Raw genomic sequence first — 19,769 nt, forward strand, 5'->3', positions numbered from 1 at the left:
TAGTACGGGCCCGGAATGTGGCATTTCCAAATGAACAGGGTCCGCACTACCGAGGTTTCATTGCCAAATGAACAGGGTCCGCACTACCGAGGTTTCATTGCCAAATGAGGCAGTACATCACACATAGGCCTACAGACCATGTGCGAAGTCCAACCACGTGCGTGGTTCAGTGACATTATCATAATATTTTACCATGATTTAACTATTCTATCATTGCAATCAGTCGTAACTTAGGCGCAACAGCAGCTTTATGAGTTGATATATACTACTCAAAAGAAGTTAAAGAACACACGACTATAGCCATATGAACACATCGGATGTTGTTTAACTTCTTTTGAGCAGTACAGTAACAGTTTGGTAGCTGGACATTGCCAAGAATAAATAGAATTGCTTATCAAAACAAAGACTCGATGTATCATTTAACATGGCATATCCACATTAGATCTCGCTACAGAGAACAATGCACTGTTTGCAAATTCACAAATAATAATAAACATTAAAGAGTTCAATCAAGCTTTATACAAGCAATGTGGCTTCCGCATATGATAAATGATACGAGAGGGACCCCACGAAGAGACAGATTTCTTCCCCAATTAGTAACGTGTCTCTTCGTGTAAGAAACTCGCCAAGAATATTCCCACCTTCCTGCTAGCACGTGCCGCAGTGCCATTGGCACCGTCACCACAAAGGTCACGACCTCCCTGGTCCCGCCCTCTTCAGGGCAGTCGTGGTGTGACAGCATAGCTGAGGATTATCTCCCTTCTTTGTCGCCTTGCGAGTAATTTTTCTTTCTAATGACCTCACATTTTACTGTCCCTCTGAATGCATTTCTCTTTACAAATATCACGTTTACTGATCTAAATAATTGCGGGGATATTAACAAGAAGGTTATCTAGTTAAACCCATCTCATCAACCTTAGTCGGCTAGAATAGCGAATTATGCTTTCATCTTTTAATTGCTTCCACAGCTAATACAGAGACGCATTTTAGCCTTGCTTGAACAAATATCTTCTTTCTGGATGAGGAATCGCCCCTTAAGACATTACTCCTGTACATCAAAGAGTGCAATATGCAAAACTGAAGAGAAAACTATCAATTAGGCTAATTCATAACACGGGGACGTAGCAGTTGGAGACGTATGAGGGTCGAATTACCCTCCGTGTTTATCCTACACGTCTCTTGAGAATAACAATTTGGGTAAATTAGACATCGTTACGCCGCGTAAAGATATCCACTTCACAAATCTTTTAATGCTGTTTTATGTTTAAATTTATTGCTGATAATTACGCCACCAGCACTCAACGCCTTGCTATCTCTGAACGCTGTTGTGTAATGCATGTATATAGGAATTACATATATTTATGCCACTGTCCTGACCATGCTGAATGCTTACCAAAGAGTACGGTCTTATGTGGGGATGAATTCTGGGTCTCCCAGGCAGTTATGATAGATGCATGCCTGTCAAGTTTATAGACTACTGAACCAGGCTGACATTAAATACAGATATACAAAATACCAAAAATGCGCAACGATCCAAATGCTGTAATTTTATTCATACATCCTTCCTGAAGTACTGTTTGTAATGTTTTCTAATTGGATCTGTGTTTTCCGGAATAGGAACGTTCTTGACGCAGCTGGTATCAATCCATCCTGTCTCACGAGAATTCAGATTTCTGGACATATTATATTGGACACTGGTTCTTTGAACGTGATAGAAAAGGTAAAATATATATCATCGTAGGTTCCTGTTGATTTGGACTTTAAATATAACCACTATATACACATTCGCTTAATCAAATATAGGTGTTTGTTATAGAGTAAATCAATCAATTTGCGACACTAAGAATGTAAATAAAAGCGACAAAAACATTTCCATAACCGTAAGAAATATCATATTAATAAGAAATCTCCACTGTCCATTGTATATTTCCGACTACAGTAAACTACGGTTATAACGAACTCAAAGGGACTACTAATTTTAGTTCGTTATAACCGTAGTTCGTTATAAGAACATATACAGCATGACTACAGCAAGTAGTCGGGACCAAAAACTAAGTTCGTTATATCCGTCAGTTCGTTATAAGCGTGTTCGTTATAACCGTAGTTTGCTGTATATCAACTGGCATGTGTTTATGAATCACTACCAAATAGTGATTTTACCAGGCGTTGAAGAAGGGTTGATCGTTTCCTGCCCGGCAGTGGCGCCCGTCATAAACACAAGCAAAGGCAAGTCAATTGAGACAACACGGGGACATATATAGTGCACATGGAAACAGGGAACTTGAAATCGTCTATGTGTCACTTGTTTGTCTAAGAGTGCAATATGAGTTGGGTTTATCGCCGCTTTTAACAGTATTCCAGTTATATCGCGGCGTATCAGCTTAATGTGGGAGGAAAGCCCGAAGTGATGCAGGTCTCAGGCGTTTACCACTTCGGTGAAACCCACGAGGACGGGTATGGTGCTGACAAACCTAGAAACATAATCGGGGCGAACCGGGATTCGAACCCATGATCATAGGTTTCTGGCGTGCCCAAGGGACGCAACTCTGCACAGCGAATCGCGGCGCCTTAGACGACTAGGCCACCCGTGCCCCCTATAACTATGACATAAATTTAGTAAACCACGGTTGTTATAGTATAACACGTAGCATTTAGACTAGTACTTTAGTAAAACACGGCTGTTTTAGTATCTCATAGTTATTTTCGCATAACACGGAAGTGATATATCACATGTTACAGTTTCCATGTACATATTTTACTGATCATGTTTAAAATAATCATACATGTCACTTATTCCCCCATCATCACACATACTCGTGGTACGAACAAGGTGGCGCTGAAACAGGGAGATAAGCTTTACTGTCAGTACATTTGAAATAGCGCGCATACAAATGTCACATGCCAGAATCAAATGTTGAGATGTGTTTGTGTGTATTGTTTCCAACGCGTATTTGGTAGACAAGGCTGGGAACACATGATAGCATTTCACTTTGCTGTGTGTTCCCTAATTCATTTCAATCAGTATACAGTTAACTACGGTTATACCGAACACGCATATAACGAACTGACCGATATAACGAACATATTTTTCAGTCCCGACCATTTGTTGTATAAATGCTGTATCTATCCTTATAACGAACTACGGTTATTACGAACTAAAATTCGTGGTCCCTTCGAGTTCGTTATAACCGTCGTTTACTGTATATACAAAGTATATATTATAGTGTCCACTGTGTTATAAACATATCTAAATACTTTCTGGGTCGTTTATATTTTGTCAATTCTTCTCAATTCAATTACTTTTTTTCGACTCTCATGCATCAATGAGCGATTGGTTATGATCCTCTGCAATATCTATAAAAGTCAGACATAAGATAACATAGACTACTAAAAAGAAGTTAAGGACCACCCGATTGCTTCATAAAAGTACGGCATGACAGGTTAACTATAGTAATCTGAGAGTCAGGTGGTCCTTCACTTCTGTATATATTATTCCCATGAGTGGAACGAAAATAAATTTTACAGTCTGTCTGTTTATTGTTTAAGTTGACGGATGACAAAGTAGACACAATTTATGGATAACAACTTCTTTAATTACTGTAAAGGCGACATTTCGGTATATATCCTTATACCGTTGTCACAAGCAGGACAACGGTATAAGGATCTATACCGAAACGTCACTTTTACAGTAATTCAAGAAGTTCTTATCCATAAATTGTGTACTTTGTCTGTGTGTCTGAAATTATTACCTTGAAAAAAAGTTGAATTAAATTATCTTAATGAAATATAATTAAAAAAAGAGCCCTGAGACTCTCTTCATGTTCATAAAATTTATTTAAAAAAAATAAAAAAATAATAATTTTAATACATTTCACTGACCCACATTTATAGACTTATTTGCTGTTGGGATGTCTTTGTTTCATGGTCTCTAAGACAGACTGGAGATCGTGCACTAAGACAGATTCCGTTCCCCACTGGTAACGTGTCTTCCTGTGTAAATTCCTCCTCAAAATATTCTCACCCTCTCGTGAACACGTGCTTCGGTGCCACGACCTTTTTGGTCCCGCCCTTTTCAGGCCAGTCCTGGTGTTTTGATTTATATGTATGTGTGAGAGAAGAAGGATAATAACACGTTATTTAGAGAATTGCTTACAGGCAACGAGGAATTTCGATTATTTGTCCCGGATGATTTAAGTTTGTTTCATGCCTCAATAAGATACCTTCGCCATTGATGTACAAGGGGCAGGTAATCCGCAATCACAAGATACGAGTAGGTTAGTTTTTATTTTACCCAGTATCTCCTGTATCCATGCCCCTATAATATGGGACCCGTGAGGATTCCGGGGTAGAATAGGTCTTCAGCAACCTATGCTTGCCGTAAAAGGTGACTATGCTTGTCGTAAAAGGCGACTAACGGGATCGGGTGGTCACGCTCGCTGACTTGGTTGATTCATGTCATCGATCCCAATTGCGTGGATCGATGCTCATGATATTAATCACTGGATTGTCTGGTCCAGATTCGATTATTTACAGACCGCCGTCATATAGCTGGAATATTGCGAGTGCGGCGTTAAACAACAAACCAACCAACCAACAACTATAATGAGGGAGTTAAGTGAGTATGGTTTTACGGCGCTTTTAACAATATTCCAGCAATATCACGTTGGGGTATGCCAAAAGTAGGCTTCAACCATTGTACCCATGTGGGGAATGGGACCAGGGTTTTCGGCGTGACGAGCGACCCAAATAATGAAGAGTCCGCATTACGAACACTATCTATGTGCAATTTGATACCAGCTGGGCGATTTATTTGAAAAACACAAAATATATAATTATGTTCAAGTTAAACCGCTTGAATCGACCCATTCACATTCATATTTCAGAACATGCATAACCTCTACTGTATTTCTTATTTTGTATAAATAATCTCTACATGTATAAACATATGACTAAAATAATGTAAAATGACATGACGTAATGACTTTGAATGTAAATAACAACATAACGCATATTTAAGATATTAATGGTTTAATTACAGTATTAAATTGGGAGAAAGCATACTGGTTTTCTCATAATAATTGCGATATAAGTTAAAAACAAGATTTCTTCATCATATGTCGTAAGAAAGGTTGAACAGATTAACTTTAACAACATCGACCTGTGAACAAATTGAATATGCACATAACTGTTAAAACATTGTCACATACATACTTTGCAACAAGAAATCCCTTTCGTATTTAGTATTTACGTAAAACCAATCGCGATTGTTGACGTTACATTGTACCTACATATGTATATACCTATACGTACAGTAAAGACATGTACACGTTTGCCTTAAAAAAGTCATCCATTTATCATTATGACGGTTACCGTGTTTACAGCAAAATAAATATTTCCTCTCTAACATACACTTGTGAACATTTTGCTACATAGTACGAGTAATACTACATATAAGCACAATATACACTAAAGTTCGAGTCTTGACCAAATTTACACAGTGATTCAGATATGTACAAAATCATGACTTCATTTATCAAGTATGTGACTTCCGAGAAACAAATTCCTAAATTACAACAGTGAGTGAGTATGGTTTTACGCCGCTTTTAGCATTAATCCTGCATTATCAGAGCTGGGGACACCAGAAATAGGCTTCACACATTTGTACCCATCTGGGGAATCGAGCCCGGTTCTTCGGCGTGAAGAGTAAACGCTTTAACCACTGGGCTACCCCACCGCCCCTTAAATCACCACAGAACGTGACCCATACATTTTGGTCCTAAGGTGCCACTTGCACAAAACGATTTTAGCACTAAGACAGTTGTGACTCCCATAACAAATACGTGCTGTAGTTATAGGGCTAAGGTCTCTCTGCGCAAGTGAGACCAGAATGGACACCCATTGTAGAAGGTGTTGGAACCTCTTAGCAGTACTTAACGTAATAAGCTACTAGTATTAAACATATGAAAGTTGACTCATTTAATCACTTACGCCTTATGGAATCACATAAAAGCTTAATTAACAATTATTCGTGTAGGGTACCAAGATTTAACTGAAATAATTAGCCATATCATATATGAATAAATCATGTCCAGTGTTTGATTACGATGGGTAGACATGGTATCTCGCTATACAACTATGATATATCTTCATTAAAACAACCTTTCACAGAAATAAGAACCCATAGATTTGTAAAATAATATCTTGCAAATAGGTCATTCAAAAATGCTGTTGAGCTGTTTTGTAATTTAATAAAGTAAACCGATTCCAGTTGATATTGTTTACAAGATACAGAGCCATCTTATTTGCTGTACTGTTGTGCTGTGCTTTACAATGGCACTACGATGTAGACGGTGGCCCAGACATGTATCCATCGTATATTCTAGTTTCATGTAGTCATGGGACAAAACAACACAGAGTCTACATTCTATGACAATGTACATGATAGTTACATTAAATTATGCATCATTCACAAATATTCAGTAGATTACAGAAGCTAAGTTGTCTACACTTAATCATATTCTTGTAATACAGAACGTCTAAAACATCGAAACTGTTTAAAGTAAAAGCAACATTTTAAGCAACATTATGCATTTTTCAATCTTATGATGTCTAAAAATAAAATAAAAAATAATTTGAAAATACAATCATAAAACACGTACACTTACCATTGTATTAAATAAATATTAAGTTATTTAGAATACAAATATTATATTGTAATATATAAAATCGTTATCGATTTAGTACAGTGGCGTTTGTTATAAAGGTACGTATATTGGGAGACAGCAACTTTTAGTAACCATTAGATGCAGAATACAAAACATATATCCCTTAATTAACATTTCATTCAAGAATTAAATATATTATACATATTTGATTAAGCAAAGATTTTGCCAATGAGACACTTAGTTAACATTTCATTGTCTTTGTTATTAAAATAACGAAATAAAGACATGTCAAAACGACAAGGAAAACCTTCACAGGTATAATTACTGTCCAAAGGTTACAAAAAAACTATAATTACAATCATATTGATCACTTATGTATTGCATGTACACATATATTTATAGTCTGAAGTATTTACGTCATACAGAGATAATTATCAGTTAAAAATATTCTAACTGGAGAGACTATAACCTTAACTAACTAGTAAAATCATGTTCGGTTTGTACTCAGATTACTCATGTAATACCGTATCTAGAGACACATGCAGATTCGTCAAATGTCATCTAATTTCTACTACGCGGTGACAGGTGTTATCATTTATATATAACTGTTTGTCGACTTATAGCATGCGGAGAACATTAATATCCTTATTTCACTTTCTTTGGGCAGAGCGCCACTTTAGGCCTGCACATTCTCTGAACTAGTTTCCACTGCAGTAACTGTGGTGACAGTTGATGATATAGAAAATACCGAGCACCAGAATCATCAGCTGATATCAGCCATTACTTTAACTAAATGCGGCGAAGACTGGTCCGTAACAAGGGTCATTCCGTAGCAGGGTTATCAAACTGGCCGTCATACATCACGTTGTCAGTGAACCTTCTCGGGCGTCTCTGAGGAAGAGGCTGGTGTTTGTATCCTCGAAAGAGTCTTGTTGTTGCTCCAACTGGTATCAGCTGCTCAGCAGTAACTGAACAATGCCTAGGTGGTCTGTCACAACTGCCAGAACGAAGGAGATGAGGAAGACCCAGAACGCCATCCAGTTGCCTCCAACGTGATTTAGGAACACTACCATATTTTTGAAATATTACTCTTTCATGCGTTTTCGCTGCTTCAAATGTCCCAACTGTGTTCTCCAACTCTTCTGGTGAACTTGGGAAAAACACCGTTGTCCAACTGTTGACAACTGTAGTCCTTGATTATGTTGAACGTAGTTCTACAACTATAACGCAATGTCATCCATTGGTTTCACTGCTGTCGGATCCAGTGATGCCTTTTAACAGTTACAGATAGCTTAAACCATTACTAGCATCGATATCAGATCAGTAATGCCTTTCAATAGTTACAATAAGATGCAACCAACAGCAACATCGATATCAGTTACAGTAATGCATTTTGACAGTTGCCATAGGGTCCAGTCATTGGTAACATCGCTATCAGTTACAGTAATGCATTTCAACAGTTCGTGTACACTTCTTACATTCTACTCTGCAACACCAGTAAAATTTGCAGTCACAATCATCCCTCTCTTCTTTCACTAGTGTATAATAACCCCTTCCACAACACATCAAACTGCACCCATCAAGAGCGATGCTTGTCTTGTTGCACTTTCTGCCTCGAGTACCCAAAGACCCGGATGCAGGATTAAAGTTACAGAAATCCGGAGACTCCTCTAAATATACAAGATCTCTCTTCGTCGGCCGTTTTTGGTTTTTACTGAGTCGTTTTAATTTCAGTCTGTTTCTGTCCACTCTGACTATACTGGCCCCATCAAAACGTGCTTTGAGGGCTGAGCCTATTTTTCGAAAAGCCTTCATCTTTCGCCAACAGATTTTAACAGAGCACGAACCAGAGACGCCATGACACTTGCAGATAAGTTCCATGTTGTCCTTGATGGTCTGGAAAAGAAAGAATATATTTTTAAAAACAGATTTACATGTTATCGTTCAGTGGACATCACAAATGATACCTATTTGTTATAAGGGTTCAGATATATTGTAAATATTTATTCTAGGTGTTTCCAGTTTGACTAATGTGTTTCAAGTCTAAAACAAAAAACCGGAAGCAGTTTCGTTGGGCCTTCATTTTATATATACCGGTTTTCATAGTCTGTCTGGAATCATTATTCAAACTTTCCCTTTCCATGACAAAAAGTACACAACATACATATTTGGACGTCAAAGTGAATACAATTTGAATTTTAAAAGCCAAAAGGAAAAGTAGAAAAGCACAGTGGATCCTGCAGCACTAAGAGGTCTAAAGCGGCGTTAAACCCAACTCACTCGCTCGCTCACTCTGATAGGTCGGCTCGTAACCCAGATGAAGAGTGGGTGATAGGGTAACCGCGGTACTGTAACTGCTCAAAGAAAAGTCACCTCACGGACGTGAACGTTCGCGCCAGATCGTCTTCGAGGTGTAGTTTGTTTTGACAAGTACTGTGCGTAGTTCCTACCTTTCTCCCAGCACCATTGTTCCAGACGTTCATCAGTCCAAAATCCTTCACTTTCAGTTCGTTTGAGTCCACAAACTCCTTCGAGAACCTCTGTCCATATCTGATGTTGTCGGAACATCCTCCCCACTCGAACTTTCCGTCCGTGACCAACTGACGGGTTTTTGTATCACATCCACACTGGTCAAGCTGGCCACGTGCGCATGCGCGGGTGACGCTGTACATGACTCCGGCCGAAGATATGGCGTAGATGTAGGCTGTCTCGCGACTCTCTGAAAGAAATATCGTAAAATATTAATACACTGAATAATAATCTAAAGAGGTGTTTTTGGAATGGATAGCAAACTTGGTCATACATATGTTTTACAAAATTATCTCCAAAGAGGGTCTGGCTTGGGACATTTTGCGGTCCTGGTGTCTGACATGTTCATGTATATAAAGCAACAAAATCTTATCCATAATCATAAGAAATCTCAAAGCTATATGACGGCGGTCTGTAAACAATTGAGTCTGGACCGGACAATCTAGTGATTGATATCATGAGCACCAAACATCGCAATTGGGATACGATGACATGCATCCAACCAGTCAGCTAGTCTGACAACCCGGTCCCGTTAGTCGCCTCTTACGACATGTATATTCGCCTTTTACGGAAAGCATGGGTTGCTGAAGACCTATTCTACCCCGGATCTTCACGGGTTCGGGAGAATGCATTTATGGATCACTATCAAAAAGTGATGACACCAGGTGTCCGTGAAACAATGCCTCAGTCCCACACATGGGGCCGATTACAAAACGTCTAGCCCCGGACTCGAGACATGCAGCTCCCATGACACAATCCCACTCTGAACCCGTGAAGATCCGGGATAGAATAGGTCTTCAGCAACCCATGCTTGCCGTAAAAGGCGACTATGCTTGTCGTAAAAGGCGACTAACGGGATCGGGTGGTCAGGCTCGCTGACTTGGTTGATGCACGTCATCAGTCCCAATTGCGTGGACTGATGCTCATGATGTCAATCACTGGATTGTCTGGTCCAGACTCGATTATTTACAGACCGCCGTCATATAGCTGGAATATTGCTGAGTGCGGCGTTAAACAACAAACAAACCAACCAACCACTCTGAACATTGTATTAGGTTAAATTGCAGTCAACCCTTTGCCTTTTCAATTTAGACTATCGAATTTCATGCCTTATTATATTTTTTGTTTGGAAAGGCAGCGGTGTATGTCTTTGGTCCTGGTGTTTGAGCTTCATCTGAGAGATCCAAGTCCGATTGTTCACATGGGTTCAATGTGTGAAGTCTATGTCGTGTGTCTCTGCCACGATATGGGTGTTAAACTGAGACTAGAGGGGCAGGGTAGCTTTTCGCGAACGTCTAGTATCATCACTATTGGTATAGTCGGAACCGTCCACTGGACACTGTGATTATGGAAATATGTTTTTGGTCGCTTTAGTTACAGTGACTTACACACCCTTCCCACTTCATTTGTGGAGAGGGTCTTGATCGGAGGATAATGTATTCGGTGCTTTTTCCACATGTCTACATTCTACACCATTCTGCAAATACACATCAGGAGAGTCTTTGTTAGTTAAATAAATTAAGCTTCAGCATAAGCATTTGCGCAGAGGCAACACAAAACAACTATGATTGTAAATTCTATTCTTCGAACATCCGTCTGCAACGATTGACATTTCTTTTTAATAAAAGCTGAAAAAGACAAGCAATATACAAAGCCTATTACAAGAAATGTGCAAATGAAACGAGCCAGATAAGCAATGTTTGTGAATGTCAGGACCCTTCAACCTTTTTCGACAGCATATACCCATCCCATATCACTCCGCACCTGCACCCGACCACTGCTGGAAGAATGTGTACTGTCGCCTCCTCGTCCAATCAACCGCTTTACATAATTCTCCTCGTGTTTGACCCTTGCTACGGCTTTAACCGCTTGACTTAACTCAAACATGTGCATATTTTCCTTTCCCAGTGAGAATGAACGCTCAACTTAATTCACCCTTTCCACCCAACTAACTCGTATGCTAGCATACAGCTGTCCAAACAAACTGTGTTAATAAATCATGTTTGATGTTAAGAGACGCTACGGCTGTCTTTCAGAGATAATTAAACTGTCAAAACACCCAGATCAGCCCAACTCGTCTTGTCCACTCCAGCCGATGTTTCTCGAGATGAAAAGCAGTTGTCGGGAAGATACGTTATAAATGGCTGTTGTTAGCTACAGTTGCGACGAAAACACTATCTGCATCCCTGGGGGGCAACGAAAGACGTGAAATACGTTTACAACAACGCTTTCAACTTCTACAATATTTCACAGCTTTAACGCATCGTGGATGACTAAATTTTTATGGTGATCATTATTTCATAATGATTCGTGTTAGCTCTGCATGTCTTCCATTAGCTATAGAACTGTATCGCCAACATAATGTTACATATCAAATCAAGATGGAAACTATTTTCAACATAATGTAAATTAATATGTTTTTAAACATGACTTAACCTATATTTATTTGTATAGCGACCCTGCACTGTTTTAATATGTACTGTGCTTATGGTGAAAACTGGTTGATATCCTTTCAAAAAGAAAGATCAGATTTCGTACGTTTCCCTCAGAACAAGTATTCAAAGTATCGTGTTTCTTAAGGAATTATTTTCATAAATGAAAACCAGTGACACATTGTCATTACTCTCTGAATCCAATAAAGCGAAATAATAACCTAAAATCCGATCCCGACCTGTTGAAGATACCTTTCTTTTTTTCCTGTTTCATATCATAGTGAAGCAAATTGAAGTTAACTTAATGAAAAAGTACCAGTCAATTTTCAACTTGACAGTGATAAACATTATGCTTTTTAGGAGAACAGCGCTCGATAAATCAATGGACGTGAAACCCATACTGGCTATTGTCAAGCGCGGCCGCCATACACGCATCTATGCTGAGCGTGCCCCATAACACAATTAGCTGTCGGTTTCCAAGTCAAACTTCATCTCATAACGAAGAGCAATGTCAAAACTTGGCACATCGCTGTTAGATATTGACAGGAACGAAAACTGTTTGCGCGACGTTATCTCGACGATCGCAGTAACGCCGAAGCGAAAGCTTACGTGGTTTCCTCGACTTTCGCAGGAAGAAACGCTTCTCCCCCGCCCCATTGCCCGACCCCATACCCTTACTGGCACTTTTATGTCGGGATAAGAGCAGATAAGACAATACACAGAGCCATTGCCACTCACCTTGCCTTGATTTCTAAACATGCAGAATAGTGTTATCTCTTGACATTTCTTTACAGAAGTATGACTTTCAGAGGGCTATGTGAGCACTTTGAATCACAATAAACATTTCTCCTTCTGGTTTTTGAAGCGTTCCTAGCTATTTGTATTAGGTTATATCTTTGCTATTTCTGTTTTAAATGAGCAAATCATCACTTAATGCATATGATGGCCCATAGATAAATAAATCCAAATAAATACGTTACTACTCATAGGGCTATGTTGTCACAACATTTACACAAGATGAGATTCTGTTTTCGAAACGAGAACGTTAATGTGAAAAGGGACATATATCAATATTATAAGTGGTTGGAATAAAAGAAACTATAGATGTGATTAAAATGGTTTAGGCAGTGTGATGGAGCAGGTATGATTTAATAACTCACAAAAGACATTTGTAAGCAGATAGAAGGAAAATATGCAATGCCGAGCGTTTGCCAAGTATTGGTCTTAACTCTCCCTAGTCCCTCTCCAAAGTAATTGCCTTAATCCGGACCCCGTGTTAAAACTACTTGTGTTATTCGCATCACAGGGTTATTCACCTTTATGAGCTGTGTAAGGGATGTGAAAGGTTTAATTGGTACAGGGATTACTGGGAACGTTTTATACAAAGGGGGATTACTCTCATCTAACAGACAGACAACTGTGTAAGTTACATACAGTTTCTCTCAACTTACTTGTGCTTAGAACCTGTCCAAAGACGTTGGTGGTGTTGAAGGTGGAGCAGTTCCAACGACGATCTTTAAACTGAAATTGGCATTCTTCAATGCCAACATTGGCTCCCTCGTGAATGACGTCAATGAGTTTCTCTTCCTGGTCGCAGAGTTTTTGCTGCTTGGGTGCCAAGAACTGCAGGTTTGCACATCGCTTTCTTACAGGCACCTCCTGTAGTTCCTCCAGGAGAGTCTGGTAGGAGCTCGTCATGCCAAGGTACCTGGAGTCAAGATTTCCACAGTGAATATAACGTCAATGCAAGAGAATAAACTGTCTTGATTATCCGCCCAAACAGATTCCATTTGGCGTAAAGGACAAAGTAGCTACGAATGGACCAATGACAAACAGTGATGACACAAGGTGTTCGACAAAATGGTAAGCATTCACATTCATAGTACGTCTGCCATGCGACGGCGGCCTGTAAACAAACCAGACAATCAAGTGATCGATGGACCGGAACATCCAGTGACATAATAGTGCATTTACTGATTTGTAAACACGAAAAATGTTAGTTTTGAATTAGGCCATGTCACTGAAACTATAGGGTATTGTTCACCTTGCAGGTTTGGTTGTGAAAGAGAGTGAGTTATATTCACGTTGAACTGTAATGCAATTATACCACGGCGTGTCAGTTTAATGTGGGAAGGAAGCTTGAAATCATTTATCTCTTTGGTGAAATTCATGGTGAAAACTATGGTGCTAACTAATGGAAACCAATGATCGGATCATACGCATAGGTTACCCTTTTAAGATCCGGGGTAGAATAAGTCTTCAGCAACCCACGCTTGTCGTAAAAGGCCGTAAGAGCCGACTGACAGGATTGGATGGACAGGCACGCCAATCTGGTTGCTTCATGTCATCGTATCCAGATCGATGCTCATGATGTCAATCACTTGATTATTTGGTACAGACTAGATTATTTACAGAACGCCGTCATAAAGCTGGGATATTGCTGAGTGCGGCGTTAAACAACAAACAAACAAAGAAATCAAGCATAGGATCCTGACTCGACCATGGACCCGGACTGGGTAAGTATGAATGCACAGTTTATTATGAGCTAGAAATGTATAAATGTATCTTATATGTTTTGTATGAAAGACATGCACTGCAATAAGAATTACACTTCCTCAACTTCTAGATTGTATCCCTTCTGCTCTAAACAATGGCATCACAACCATTTCCATAATCAGGAAATCCCTGCTACAAGCAGAATCCTTTGTATGATTCCGACTATATCATTAGAAAGGGTTTATGAATCACTATCAAGCAGTGATTAAAACAGGTGTTCGCGAAAAGGTGAACGTATCCCGGCTGCCGCTGGGACCCGTCACAAACACATGGAAAGGCAAGTCAATTTTTCACTAATTGCATCGGAAATGGGTTTTGGGGGCACTGATGCGTCAAATTTGTACACATGTCTACCATAAAACGTTTTGAAAGCTTTACTGAAGCCTTGACTCTTGTGACCTTGATCAAACAAATTTCAAGCAATACGGGTATGACGCAAGCGGTGATTACACTGGGAACACTGTTGTCCATATTAACAGCATTTCACTGTAACAAGTCTATATCTAAAGGCTATATTTATCATTTCCAATGGTTTTTTATTGTTCCTATCAATGTGTGTATTACATACCAAGATGTTTTTAGCATTATAAAACCAATTACAGGGGATGATAAAACAATTAAATTACTGGGCTTTTTTTATTATGTATGTTTGTTTTTGATGGAATAATTATATCTAAGAACTTACAAAGCACGTACAGGCTTCCAAGAGACATTCCCCAAACCTAGAAATCTACGAGGCTTAATGAATTTATGGAGTCTACTAAATGTTTTAAATGCCTTTAATCAAAAACATATGTGCGAAAACAGAAACCTGAAAAGCCTCCCCCAAACTATTCCTAATATGGCGGAAATGCCAACTGGTATTAGTAACGCGTTCGCATGTACGTCTCCGAGATGCTATCGCCACATTTAATAACATGACCTGCTGTAAACCTAATTAATGTCATCGTGTTATCAGTAATTACGTGTTTATGCTGTTTTCGTCACTTTCATACAGATAACTTTTTAGTAGTTACACACACAAAAAACAACAGCACGTATAGCATTGCCCCTTCCTTCAGAAGCCTACAATCCTTCTAGGTTTCCCGTCTTGCACTCGGAGATATGTGATGTATATTTCTTGCCAGTACATGTGAAAAGATAGTAGATCGGTCCGTAATAGGAAGGTGACATATTTACAGCTTTTGACATTCCTTCAAGTCACACGCTCAATGTACCTCCGAACCTTGTCTTGGCAATTTTATTGGTGAACATGACCAGAAAACAACCAGCGTGTTATTAATTCCAAACCACCATGGAAATGGAACAAACTCGCATATGACGACTGTCACTGTGAATCGACGGCGAAAGTCCTGAGACAGGTAGTGTTATAATACAGTGCTTGGAAACTATGATCTCTATGTGCCCTAAACATAGACGCATTCTTTTGTGGGCAACATATTTGATGGTGTTCCCGTGAACCAGATTAGCCACCAATGATGGCTTTGACCTTGTGTGACCTGTTCATTCCTAAGCATGTCGTTATAATTACATATTGAACAGGTTTTCATTTTGAATGTGTGGTGTACGAGCGATAGTTGGAATCATCCTGAACGTTTCATTTGCACCGAAAGTCTTATCTTAGAGGGGGTCTGAAGGCTGCCATCAAATGTTTAAGGTGTACGAGCTTCTAGAAGGTTAAGAGGATATTAATGCAGGTGAAGATAGAAGCACCTGAACTGCGATATTCACCAACGCTGATGCAATGTTAAGAGGTTATCGCATGCACGTATTTATTTTAAAACAAACAGGTTAGTTCGAACAACAAATATGTAATTGCAAGGTTTGATTGTACAGATTACTCCACAACAGAGCATTTCTACAGGCCGCATTCCTTCCCCTGTATTGACCAGAGGTTGATGCGACCAGACAATGTAATCCCAGTAAATCCTGCCTTGCGGAGCACAGCACCTTTGATGTGAGGCTGGAGAGATATAATTTCACCTTCTCCTCACCTAATCCAATTTGTCTAAGACAACAGTATGTTCTCTGGAGTACCTCAGCAGAGCAATTCCATTGCAGTGAACATACCCGCGGATCTTTTTTTCCATTATGAAATTTACCTCGAAACACATCTGTGCTGTACATGTTTAAATTGTCTCTTGAACTTCTCGGAAATCAATTAGATATTTTAAAAAATACGTTAAAAACCATATAATTAGAACCATTTCTGAGTTGGCCTATCCAAAAAGATGGGGAAACCTTTAAATACTGAATAAAATGGATCGCTGCCGGTTTTGTAGCCTTGGATTCGTTTTGAAGAAACTGTCAATTTATAAGGGTTTTCATGTTTTGTACATTTTTAGGTTACCTTTTGTTATGTCTGAAAATCATTTAAACGCCCGACCGTTCAATGCAAGAAATTATACAAAAATGAGATCGCATTTTTGTGGAAAACTAAGAAAAACACAAATCTCGGAATTCCGATGTATCGGTGCAGAAAACATTCCGATGTGTCCCAACCTGCCTTGGAGCAGTTGTATAGCCTTGTGTTCTGTGTTAAGTAAATGTAGCCATATATCGTGTACACCTGACGTATTTCATGATCCAGTAGGCCCAGTGTGCATCTCATCTGGATGCCTCTTCTACCTGGAGGGAAGATTAACGCCCTATAATCCTCACTTGACAGTTCGCTACAGCATATGACACTAGGAAGTCTCTAGTCGCCACTATCAGACAAGGAATCGAGGACCTATATGACTCTTGTCGCATCCCCTTCTTCGGCGCCTCCTGATGATGGATGGGGAATTGTTCGTGGACCACGGCATGATTGATAGTAGGTGTGATGGAGCTTGACGTGGGTATTATAAACAGGTTTTAACTTTTTATGCAAATGCTTTTTGGGGGGACCTGACAAGTGTAAGATAATACCTGTAGTCGTTTAACCGAAAGGGGTGAGATGTGTCAAAAAATAGCCGCTTGGGTGATTCGTGACGGCAGCAGCCGGGATGCAGATGACACGATAGCCCCTGGATAGGTTATGACTACAGTGTCATAATTACACAGATAACATCAAAATCATAACAGGTGAATCACCATACCACACACGCTTGATACAATGCTATCACATACCGCTAAAGCCTTATCTTCGATGGTGAGCTTTGTACTTGGATATAATAAATAACTTGAAGGATTCCTGGGTGAGTTTTCATGGGCGGTGTAGTAATCAGTGAAACATCACAACGAACTATTTGATTCATCTAGGAAAATAACCTTCCGCTTCCCCCCAAAAGAATCCATACAACTAAAAGTAGACACTGAAACGACAGTCAGCAAGACCACATACCTTCATCCGGGTTATATTTCCCGGATGTCTCAACTTTCGTAAATGACATGCGCAGTGTTATCTGAGCATCGTCTTTACCTGCCCAGATGCTGAAGATACCAAGATACGTTAATGATAGTATTCCATCTTACAACAACACACACATAATGATTACCTAGGGGAGGCGTCTAGTTTTTTCTGGCATATTGACAACCGCAGATGGTATCATTTTTCAGGCTTGTTCATCCCAGCTGCCATACTAGGAGATATAATCGCATGCTTCATAATTGCAGTTGGACGATGGATTTCAGTGCCGAACCTCCGGAGACAAAAAACATGTGACTATGACACTCCATGTTTTTCACACTTGTCTTGTCGCCAACGCTCTCATTAATCACACGTTTCATTTAAAGTTATCGCCCGTAGAAGCATGTGTCGTGCCATAGCTTATGTCGTTGCTGGGGGAACATATGTTAGAAATTCATCACCCATCTTAATGAGTAATAGTCGTATTGGTACACAGATAGGCCTGATCGTATGGTTTTCACCAGTGTTTTGCCTTTAGAATCAGTTTCGGCAGATGATCGAGACTGATTGTTGATGATGTGTTTTGGAAAGATTATGGAAAATGTTTGGTCGCCATTTTTATATAGAATGTACATAATTGGTTTAATCGGAGATGGTCCTCTCAATTTGTTGACATATTCCGATTTACTTATGCAAATAAAGTATTTTTGAACTTAGTTAAAGATAATCAGATATTACAAAACACAATGGCCTGACGCTATCTTATCCACATAAAACCAAAAGTAACAAAGTACTGGCGATTGTATAGCGAACAGGTAAAAAATAAGCTGCTGCCCAAAATATTGTTTGTATCTTGGGATAAAACCCACTGATGAAATCAGATAAACTGACACCGACTTAACATGTGAAATGTTACCATAATTGTAACCATAAACCCATTGTCCTGTGTGCATATCTTAAAATGAAACAACTCGAGACCACCGACGATGCATAACATGGATTATTAAAAACACCTGACAACTGTTTTTCACTGAACACAACGCTGACACCGCGATACCACCCTGACACTCTCATCAAAAGCATTCTTGTATTAAACTGCTAAGTCGATTGGCCTTACTCTACACCAAGGTCTAGTAAGTTAAGAGACTGGGTATATTGAGTTACCTTAGATGAGCATTCTAAAACGTGAAAGAATCCTTGGGTAAGTATTGAAGTTAAGGTTCTGGCAAATTCAGTCGTTTCTAAGACTCTGGTATTTGTTGCTGGCTTAACATGTGAACTTTGGTAGCACCAGTGGTTCTGAGCCTGTCTGCTAGAAGTCTGTAAATAACCTTAGAGGGTCTGTAGACACACTCGATACGGCCGTGACAATGCACACTGACTGCCTATTTACGCACAGAAAAATAGTCCCCAGGGCACGATTTCTAAAACGGATTGATGATTAAAGGAAATGTGGGTGTTAATGAAATTAATGCAAGTCCTCTGGTTTATGTAATTCACGGAGGGGAATATCTGCTTGAAGCACGCAGCGAAGCGTCTTTGACTGTGAACAAATGCAGAAGTACAATCCAGCTGATTAATGGGATGTTCCACGTGTGGAACCGCCATGTTTTCACGCCATTACAACGTAACACTATTTAACGCTTGGTCTGTTGCTATTTATTCTGACGGTAGGAGACAGACTTGTCAGGGGGGAGGACGTGATTTGCCAAGATGGTCGTCATAAATACCAATCAATTACAGTTTTACCAGACACTGTATCATGTGGACATTTCCGATTCGTACAACCCCTCGCTGTTTAGCAGAACCAGCGATGTCCATCCTCGTCATTCGGTGTGATACTTACAAAGCTTCAAATAATTGATGGATAAATAAATTGATCAATTTATAGATCAGATGGATGGATGGATGGATGGATGGACGGAAATAGTGAATGAGTTGATGGAAGCTTGAACAGAAGTATCACAGTAACATGACGAGGAAACGAAGAAGGGGTTTAGGGCGAGCCTTACCCTCATCTTGCGAATAGATGGATGAGAGTGGGGGTAGTGTGTGTGTGTGTGGGGGGGGGGGGGGGTGGGGGTGGTGGGGGGGTGGGGGGGTCTTACGAAGAAATATCTAATCTATATTTCTCTATAATTATACATTCTAGATGTTGGGTGAACATCGATATCCTATTGTTGTGGAAATTTGAGACACAACAACACGACAACAATGCAACTTTCACATGCACATCCAAACACGTAAATGACATTG

General features: G+C 39.6%; 1 protein-coding gene across 1 annotated transcript in view; it reads right to left on the reverse strand.

The window, feature by feature from the left end:
* Positions 1-5,054: 5,054 nt before the first annotated feature.
* Positions 5,055-19,769, reverse strand: part of LOC139469338 (protein Wnt-4-like) — a 35,434-nt gene continuing 20,719 nt past the window's right edge. The window contains exons 2-4 of the mRNA XM_071251517.1: positions 13,078-13,334; positions 9,116-9,384; positions 5,055-8,561 (exon numbers count right to left, since the gene is read on the reverse strand). Coding sequence (XP_071107618.1) covers positions 8,100-8,561; positions 9,116-9,384; positions 13,078-13,334 — 988 coding nt within the window. The 3' untranslated portion in view covers positions 5,055-8,099. The remainder of the gene's footprint in view (positions 8,562-9,115; positions 9,385-13,077; positions 13,335-19,769) is intronic.

The sequence above is a fragment of the Haliotis cracherodii genome, unplaced genomic scaffold (genome assembly GCF_022045235.1).
Source record: "Haliotis cracherodii isolate W230 unplaced genomic scaffold, xgHalCrac1.p SCAF_1, whole genome shotgun sequence".
Lineage (NCBI taxonomy): Eukaryota > Metazoa > Mollusca > Gastropoda > Lepetellida > Haliotidae > Haliotis > Haliotis cracherodii.